The sequence below is a fragment of the Hylaeus volcanicus genome, chromosome 7 (genome assembly GCF_026283585.1).
Source record: "Hylaeus volcanicus isolate JK05 chromosome 7, UHH_iyHylVolc1.0_haploid, whole genome shotgun sequence".
Taxonomy (NCBI): domain Eukaryota; kingdom Metazoa; phylum Arthropoda; class Insecta; order Hymenoptera; family Colletidae; genus Hylaeus; species Hylaeus volcanicus.
Genome location: NC_071982.1, coordinates 8,683,726 through 8,693,877, shown reverse-complemented (window position 1 = coordinate 8,693,877; position 10,152 = coordinate 8,683,726). Strand labels below are relative to the sequence as shown.

At 37.0% G+C, this 10,152-nt stretch overlaps 2 protein-coding genes across 2 annotated transcripts in view; both read left to right on the top strand.

The window, feature by feature from the left end:
- Positions 1-2,837, top strand: part of LOC128879305 (uncharacterized) — an 11,281-nt gene extending 8,444 nt beyond the window's left edge. Inside the window, exon 2 of the mRNA XM_054128315.1 lies at positions 1,521-2,837. Within this exon, the coding sequence (XP_053984290.1) occupies positions 1,621-2,214 (594 nt within the window). The 5' untranslated portion in view covers positions 1,521-1,620 and the 3' untranslated portion in view covers positions 2,215-2,837. The remainder of the gene's footprint in view (positions 1-1,520) is intronic.
- Positions 2,838-2,971: 134 nt separating this feature from the next.
- On the top strand, positions 2,972-5,831 carry LOC128879304 (uncharacterized). Its single transcript, XM_054128313.1, has 8 exons — positions 2,972-4,458; positions 4,537-4,639; positions 4,721-4,818; positions 4,893-4,993; positions 5,098-5,195; positions 5,271-5,334; positions 5,421-5,499; positions 5,574-5,831. Exon 1 carries the CDS (start codon positions 3,075-3,077, stop codon positions 4,170-4,172), a length of 1,098 nt encoding a protein of 365 aa, XP_053984288.1. The 5' UTR covers positions 2,972-3,074; the 3' UTR covers positions 4,173-4,458; positions 4,537-4,639; positions 4,721-4,818; positions 4,893-4,993; positions 5,098-5,195; positions 5,271-5,334; positions 5,421-5,499; positions 5,574-5,831.
- Positions 5,832-10,152: the final 4,321 nt, after the last annotated feature.

Here is a 10,152-nt window from a genome sequence, read left to right as displayed (position 1 = left end):
TCCGTAAACCTGGTACATACAATGTATTCTCTAATTTGATAGATTTTGGCGAGCATCTACCTATTTTCGCATTTAAATTTACGTTACCTATACCGATTGATTCCACACATTGATCAGCGGCTGTATAAACTTTATATTGCTCTTCATTATTTACAATCTCAAATTTGCTTCTTTCGTTACACATATGCCTCATCGCGCCGCTATCGAGGCACCATACGCTCGACTTTTTAACCGGTTCCGTATTATACGCGATCGTAGTCATTGCTTCGCTTAATTGATACGAATTTTCGCGTTTTTCCGTTGGTTTTAAACTACATTCTGTATTTTTATGTCCGTATTTTATGTCCTTACGCTTTGTAGCACATTCATGATAATATGGTTTTTTTTAGCACATTTCAGTGTACAGTTTACGCCGTAACAGTTTTATTACTAGTGTTTGCAATTTCATTTACAATGTGTTTTCTTGATGTAAAATCTGCACGGCTGCTTTAGAACTAATTAAGAATCGAAAATGCATTTTCTTATATACTGTCTCTAGGTAGTATTGCCTAATACATTTACAGTTAACTATAAATGGTTAAATAGAAATTTTTCTCTTTAGAAGGGCAATTTTTGGTGCTCTCAATAATGGTCTCGTACCTTTGCACATTTTCAATTTATAGTAGATTATAACATTGAAAAAGTATGAGTTACTTATGTTGTACGCAGACTTTTTTTACCCACTGTATATTTCGAACCGCATCAAAATAATTGCGTATCGGGCACTTCAAACGATATATGTAGGATACATGGAATACGTTTTCATTCGGCCAATTTGAAAGTGACCGTATCTTTCAAACTTGGCCCGTAAAGGAGACAAATGGGACTCTATCCTCTTTTTTCTCAAATGTCTAAATATTTTGGGTTTTTCTTTGTCAAATGTATACCAAAATGATGTGATTGTAAAAATGATACCAAACATGATGTGATTTGTTCAATAAATGACGAAATCACATCCACAATGTAATTGCATAATCAAAAGAGAATTTTACTACAGATAATCCGATGTACCTGAAGTGAGGTATCATTTTAATCGGAATGACACCAGGAATCCATTGATGGTATTTCCATGAGGCTGTCATGAAAAATATCAAACGACTGATATATTTTTGGTACTCTGCCCGCTATCCTTTGTTGTCCGCTAAGCGCCATACCTGAGTTTGCTCGGCTGCCTACGGCCGCGACGCCGGTGCCCCATCAATTGTTCACAAAATTCTGTGGCCTTCATTGAATCAATGGAAAAGATGTCACCAAAGAATTTTCTGGTGTTTTCTAGATTAAAATGATACCGAATGTCACGTAAATCAGACTATTTCCAACTCAGATGGCTTCTGATTGTGCACTTCTATTTTTCATGCAATTCCGTTAATTTTATTATTGTCGAATTTCTGTCGTCTTCGTACATTTGTATAATACATTTTTCTTACATTTATGTATGCCCCGCATATAATTAATTATAATTATTCATTCTTTTCGTATAGCCGGCAATTAAAAAAAGCAGCGTGCCTCACGATAAGTCGAAGTACCGCGGAGGAAGCAGGTACTTCGTACCAAATATTCCAAGAGGATGAAGGTCTTGCTATGGCAGGACATGAAGAAGTAAAAACTGTCGGAGATATTGAAATTACTCAAGAAATTATAGAAGAAGTAGATTTCGAGGAAAACGAAAAGATGGATGTAAACAAAAGCGACGAAGAAAGAACGACACCAGTGACGGAAGGTAATAACCTGGTAGTCAGCTGTGAAAGATCTTCCGTAATAGACATCGAGGAAGAAATGAATGAAGATATCGGAAATTCGATGAATTACGACTGTAACTATGTGGTAGAGCGAGCGGAACCACAACAGTCGAACAATTCAATATCCAGAGGTATAGACTTCGCTGATTTTGCGTATGTTTTCGAACAAATAAAAAATTTGCAAAATCATTCGACTATAGGCTGCGGTATTGAACATTTTGACATAATTGGATGTCAACAGTATGGATTGGAAAAAACGTACAATGTTCAATGCCGAATGTGTAATCACGTGGAGCGTATATCCTGTCTTCAGCAGAATCATGGATATCAACCACGCCGCTGTTTCCGCAACAATGGTGACGGGCGGCGGATACAATCAACTGGAAGAAGTAATGTCTGCCATGGACGTGTCCTGCATGACGAAAAGAATATATGAGAAATGTCAGAATGACATAATCGATGCCTTCGAAGTGGCCGCACAACGCGAAATGGAAGATGCAGGAAGAGAGGAACAAGAATTAGCCACAGCAAGGGGCGATATATGTACTTCCAGGAACTGATATACCGTGGATATCAGTTATCGCGGATGGCAGCTGGATGAAGAGGTCATACCGCGGAGGTGATTACAATTCCCTTTCTGGGGTAGGAGCCATTGTGGGATACCACACGAAAAAAGTATTATATATCAGCGTGAAAAATAAATTTTGCCTGATTTGCCAAAGAGCGGCGAAGAACATGGAAGAAGCACGCGAGCATCGATGCTTTAAAAACTGGGGTCGTAACCAGAATTCGACTGGGATGGAAAGTGCCGCTATTGTGGAAGGATTCAAGTGCAGCATAGAAATGCACGGCCTCATCTACTCTATACTTGTTGCCGATGGCGATACCAGCATGTACAAGAAGATATTGGACAATGATCCATATGAAAAGTACATGGTGCGTGTACGAAAAATAGAATGCACCAATCACCTGCTTCGCAATTTCGGTAGAAAAATTACCGATATTGTAACAAAAGGCCGCCACAAGGAGTTAAGAGCTATCGTACAGCAGAATGCTATACGCCTACGTACAGGTATCAAGAAAGCTGCAGAATACCGATCAAAAGAAAAATTAAGACTCGTTGAACAAATGCAAAATTTGAAAGAAGATATGAAAAATGTTCCGAGTCACGTTTCCGGGGAGCACAAGGACTGTCAGAAGTTAGCATACTTTTGTAAGAAATACTCTGACCCCGAAAGAGTGAATTATGTTCCAAAGTTGAAAGAAGCCGGTATATATCAAAATATCGAAGAAGCGATGCAGCCACTTTTCGCTAAAGCTGAAAGTTTGCTGTACGGTCTGAATAATAATGCTGTTGAAAGCTTTAATAATATCATTGCCAAATTTATCGGAGGTAAAAGAATAAATTTTGGACGGAGAGGCTCGTATCAGGGCAGAGTCAACGCTGCTGTCGTCCAATTCAACACGAAAGAGACGTACAGCAAATTGAGTATGGCAATGGACAAAGAACCGACAACCATCGTAAGGAAAATGGAAGAATGTCGGAAACGTACAGCAGATATGGCAAAGAAATATAAAAAAGAAGCCAAAATATCCCACTTAAAAAATAAGCAACAATCTTGCGACCAGGATTACGGCCCCAACGCAGACAAACCCGATATGGAAGATACTGTATATTCTGTCGAGTATAAAAGGCACATGGATATACTCCATGAGTGGCAAACGATACGGCACACGATAGAAGCAGAAACTCGCGATCAAGCGGAAAGCGCATCCAATTTCGGCAAGATATGCCGATTACGAAAAGATACACCGCGAGCAAATATTTTGAAAAGTATAATGTATCCGAAAATACCGAATCTACGTTGCCTACAATACGGAAGGGAGAACGGGGCAAACGCCTTGAGACAACTGGAAGACGAATTAGGAATTCATATTCGACCATGTGGCCTCTTCATCGATGCCGTTGTGCCTTATTTAAGTGCAACTCCTGATGGCATCGTAGACGATGATACCATCGTCGAAGTAAAGTGCCCGGAATCGGCCAAGGATTTATCGCCTGCTGAAGCAATACAGCAGTTACCTGCGATACGGCGTATCTTTCGAGGTGATGAGCTCAATACAAATCACCATTATTATTATCAAGTGCAAGGACAGCTGCACATAACATATAGACAATATTGTCTATTTAGTTTATGGACGCCGAAAGGAGTAAAAATTATAAAAGTATCAAGAAATGATCAATTCTGGGCAACACAGATGGAGGAAAAACTCAAGAAGTTTTATGAGGATTCCATGTTGCCAGAGATCGTAGATAGCAGATTTAATCGACACCAGCCGATTAGAGAACCTCCGTATGTAAAAACAGGAGGAGCATCTACGAGTACCAAATGAAAATCTATATAAAAATGTACATATGCATCGGCGTGTGCATCAGCGAATCCAAAAGCTGTATAAAATAATGTACATATGCACCGGCGTGTGCATCAGCGAATCCATAAAGCTGTGAAATAAGCAATGTTCCAGACCGGTAAGTACGGAAATATGTAAAATGTACATATGGAAAGTGAAGAGGACCGTCTATGACGGAGGTGGTGGTGGGTCTCTTCAAACTTTCCTATTAGTAATTTTTAGTTGCAGCTATTCTTTCAGTTCAATGGAAAATGACATGTATAAAAGTGTAAGTATGACACTTATACTTTTGTTATGGAAATAATTGGATTAATTGAAAATAATCTTCAGTTTTTCGTTTATCTAGAAATTTGCTTCATTTATTTCCACTGACTAGTATCAAAGACGAAAACCAAGCTGTATGAAGCAAGGAAAGAAAGCAAGTATTCGAAATGCTTGGATACAGATAAGTAACTAACATACACACATTTACAGTCTTATTGTATACAAGTTGATTACAATTTGTGACATGTTCTAACTTTTTCTGACAGGTTCTATGACCAGAAACTATAATCGAAAGGGGTCAGCGATACTGCAACAAAATATTTATCAGAGATAGGAAACACTCGTAATGGGTTCTTCAGGATACGTAGGTATCAGTTTTTACATTCAATTAGTATAAACTCAAAAAGTAATCTGTATTAAACTTCTTTATTTTTATAGATGAAACCAGAGTGTACAGCATGATACTTCAAGACATGTATTTGTCGTCCGATGGAAATAATTGTATTAATTGAAGTAAGGAAAGGAAGAAAGGAAAGAAAGTAAGTCTTTCAAAGCATGCATGCTAATATATAACTAACACATATATATTAACATGTTTATTGCATACTGAGTTATTACAACTTGTTCTAACTTTTTACCACAGGTTCTACAACCAGTAACTGCAATCGAAAGGGGTCAGTGCCGTTGCAACAAAATATTTCTCAGAAATAGTCAACACTAATAATGGAGTCTTCAGAAAATGTAGGTATCAATTTTTACATTCAAGTGGAAAAGTACTTGTTATTGTATCTATGAATTTATTTGAATTATTTTTAGTGACTACTATCAATGGTGAAAATCGTGCTCTATCAGGAAAGGAAAGGAAGCAGGTTTTTGCAGTGTAAGCATAAAGATAAGTAAATCATGTACATTTACATGTTTATTGCATGCAGATTGATTGTAATTCATTCTAACTTATTATTGTAGATTCTATGACAATAAAGGAGTCAGTACCATTGCAATATTTAGGAGAAATAGGAAACTAATAGTGGATTCATCAGGAATTGTAGGTATCAGTTTTTACATTAAAGTAGTATAAATTCAAAAAGTACTTATTGTTAAACTTATTTATTCTTACAGATGAAACTAAGGTGTACAGCGTGAGAGTTCAAGAGATCCGGTATCGTCTCAACCTAATTTTATACATTGTTTATTGCAACTATTATAACGTAAACACATTTCGGACAATTAAAATGTACAATTAACTTTTTACGCTTGGACTATCAACGTACTCCCCGTTTAAATCACTTTAAAATTACTACGCGGAGCATTCAGAATCACTCAAGGAAGAAGTAGACAATATATGTTGTTGAGAACAAACTATACTGTATGGCAATAACGAGCAGCTCCATCTACTTTTCCTCCGCTGCCGCATATCTATGTACACCCTGATTTCATTTATAAAAATAAAGAAGTTTAATACAAATTACTTTTTGAGTTGATACTAATTGATTATAAAAACTGATACCTACATATCCTGAAAAATCCATTATTAATATTTCCTATTTCCCATAAATATTTTAAAAGAAGCGTTTAAAAATATTCGGATAATGTGAAATTTATGTTTAGAAGATGCGTATTGAATATTCGGGCGATGTTGAATAAATCTTGAAAATTAAGAGATTCAAAAAAAAATTAAATCAATTTTATATTGTGTTTCATTTATTCATAGATTTTACTTTTATTACTTTATTTCTTGTGATTGAATTCAATTAAAACAAGTTATTTTAATTTTTTTTATGTCGGTGGGAATTTGAATATCAAATAAATATGTATTTTATATTTGGGACAAAATATTCCATTCTAAATATTGAATAGATATTCATTTTATACTTAAAAAAAAATATTTTTTTCTAAATCTAGAATAAACATCGTATGTATATTTAAATATTAAAATGAGATTCGATCTCTTTTATTGGATGAATATGTATTCAATCTTTTGTGCTACTAGGCTATATGAACCTGACACCCAACTGCCAAAAAATTAACTTTTTTTTTACGGAAAATGATAGTCTTTCGTTTCGATTTTAGTATTAGGATGTTACAATTTTTTTTCATTTATCAATTGATGAAACTACAAACGAAATACTATAACTTTCCGTAAAAAAAGTTAATTTTTTAAGTCAGGTCCCACATTCACATAGCTTGCAAGGAGACATCGCCTAGTGTCCTCCGAATTATTTAATCAAATTTTGTTCACATGTAAAGAATGGTATGTAGGACAATCTCTGCAAGTGAGAAGGCGCGACTCTCTTTCGTTTTCGAGAAATAAATTTTTAAAAATAACTAAATTTCGATTGACGAGTGTTAACCGTATAAGAGTCGGAGGTATTATAGAAGCAGTGTACAGTCGATAGAGTGCCATGTTGCGAAGACGATCTTTTGCGCTGGAAGCGGTTCGATCCCGGTAGAAGTCACTTTTTTTTTTACTTTTTCTTCCGTTTGTACCATGTTTTGTTATGGAAACTACATTTGTATATATTAAGATTATTTTTATACAATATTGTACAATTTTTATGTTTTTTATCGCATTGAAAAAGAAGTCAAAAGAAAGAAGGAAGAAAAAAAAGAAAGAAGTTGTGCAATGTTTATTTAATATAATTAAATTGTTATTTACAAACTATAAGGACGTAAGTTTTTATAAAAGCTTGTAAAAACTCCTTTCACATCATGACTTCTTTTTCAAAGCGATAAAAAACATAACAATTGCACAATATTGTATGAAAATAATCTTAATATATAAAAAGGTAGTTTCCATAACAAAACAAGGTACAAACGGAAAAAAAAGTAAAAAATATATAAGTGACTCCTACCAGTATCGAACCTCGTCCAGCGCAAAGCTAGAGTTTCGAAGCGACGACGAAAGTAGAAAGAAACAGTTCGATGAAGAAGGAAGAGAGACTGAGAGTCGACGTTGGCAAATGTAAGGATACGGGATCGGGATGCTAAGCGCGATTTCGACCTCAGTGAAATGGCAACAGTGTAGAGAGACGCTGTTGTGAGAACGGCAACACCGCAATTGTATCGACATCACGTTAGCAGTCGTCCTCAGTAAGCGCCATCTATCGATTGTCTGAACTAAATTTGTGACGTCACTTGCTCTGTATTATCGTCAAAATGACGGAATCTCGTTTTTGGGAATGCAATGTTTTGCCCAGAAATTTTGTCCTTATATGAGCATATTTTTGGCTCGATGAGGGCTCATTCGAAAGAGGAAGGTCCAAGGAATGGCGCTCTGGTCGTCGTTCGAGTCACAAAATCCTTTTAGTAACCTAAAAATCCAACTATTCTGCGGATGTATTTTGCTCGATTTTTGCTCGACTTTGGACGCTCATATTATTAAATATCGACACAATATCGTTCAACCACGACCAGAGCGCCATTCCTTGGACCTTCCTCTTTCGAATGAGCCCTCATTGAGCTCCAAAAAATGCTCATATAAGGACAAAATCTGTGGGCAAAGCAAACCCATATTTCGGGCCAGATTTTGTCGGATTACAGAGCGCTGCATTACCCGTGTCTATCCCCTTAACTCTCTCCCCGAATCAGTACCGATACCAAGGCTGTAGGGCCTTTCGCCGAGCAGCAACTATCGATCAATAACACTGTCCAACAAATTTAAACTTTTCTTAAATTCCGCGATATCCACAAGGTGATTCTTATAGGGTTTCTCGTCCTAAATACAAATCTGAAAGTGAAATTGCTCCATCACCCTTACTTTTCGAGAAATTCGAGATTTTGTAAATACGGTTGATTTTGAGAGAAAACATAGTACTACTTAAAAACTACGAACGCTAGAAAGTTCTATTTAGTCTTAAAAGATAGAAGAGTGTTTTCTGAATATGACGACATATTCCTTTAGAATTATCTGCTCCTTTGAATGCCTGTAAATGAACACCGAAGGTCGAATTTACACTACGTTATCGGATTCTGCAAACATTTCTGAAGAGAAATCCACCCGCGGCAAATGTTGGAGTAAATTCGACCTAGACGAATAACTTTTCATAAAAGTACAAAAGTATTTCGTGAAAAGTACTCACGTCGCCAACTTTTTGAACTTCGATGTTCATTTACAGGCATTCAAAAGAGCAGATAATTATAAAGGAATATGTTTTCATATTTAGAAAACACTCCTCTATCTTTTAAGACTAAATGGAACTTTCTAGCGTTCGTAGTTTTCAAGTAGTACTACGTTTTCTCTCAAAATCGACCGTATTTACAAAATCTCGAATTTCTCGAAAAGTAAGGGTGATGAAGCAATTTCACTTTCAGATTTGTATTTAGGACGAGGAACCCTATAAGAAAAAAAGAGTTTAACCCTCACAGTCATATAAACACACTGTCAAGTACTCGTTCAGCATCATTTCCAGAGATCTACACAGCCAGTCGAGATGGTCCTTGACATTTCGCATAATTCTCTGAAATGTTTTTGCAAGAAATTACCTCACTGTACCAGAATTCAGTAGGTACTTCACGTCCACGATGGAATATTCTTCGAGCTCGCATGCGACGTTATTCACGTATCAAGAACAGGGAATGCCCGCAACGAGTGTTATCGTTAATGTAAAAGGCAAAAGTGCTCCCGCGGGGTTTAAGAACAGGGAAGAAAAAGGGGGGCATTTATCGAAAGTTTCCCTACAGTACAGGGAAATTATATATTCGTTTCAGCGTGACGGAAACCTCAGTCTTTGCAAAGCTGGCTTCGTCGTCGCATTGAAATTGATGTGCTTCGTGTATCAAGAAGCTGGTTACTAATTCAACTTTGCAAGACAGAGGAGCGAATGAGAGTGTAGCCGGGGGGGGGGGGGGGTAAGTGAGCAAGGAGGGGACGAGGGAAATAAGCTCCGTTAAGTCTATGAATGCTCGCCGAGCGCTGATAACAGAATTACTGCTGAGGGCTGTTTACACCGCGGCTACTGCAGCACCGTTAAGCGCGGCTAATTGTTTTAACCGCCTGTACTTAACTATGCGACTCAATAAGTCCCGGATTTATGTAGCCATCTACGAAGGTCGTGGCACAACGACGGCTTTAACAAAGCCGCCACGACAACGCTCGACGATACCGCGAATAAAAAGGTCCGCAATGTTCGAGATACCACGGATGCAAATGTTTCGCCGTTACACGGTTATTAAGCGGGACGAACGGTCGCCTCTCCAGTTTCGCTGAATTTAAAAGGGAACAACAATGCTCGTTGATTAATAGTTGTTGGGTCGTGGATCGTGTCGAATGCAATACGCACAACGTGTTTGTGAAATTCTTTAATACATACAGGGTGTCTACGTATAAGTCCGGACATACGCAGGGTGTCAATTCTACAACAAATTTCCAACAAAAAATTACTTTTAGACATTTTCTGTGTGTCGCCTTATTCTCGAGTATTTTCACTTTTAATTTTTTTTCTGTGTTTTAGACTTGACACTCTTTAAACGGCTATAACTCCACTAAATTACAGTGCACATTTAAAAATCAGTACATCATTCGAAACAGCGTTAACTTTTCCACCTCCATGATGCAAAATCAAAATCTAGTACGTAGGTTTAATAAGTGAAAAATTAGGTCAAACTTTACATTGTGACAATTTTAAAAAAATTCACTTTCTCTCTATCCGTTTTTCGGTTTTAAATACATAGTTGTTTGGCGGGCACTCCTCGGGAAAAA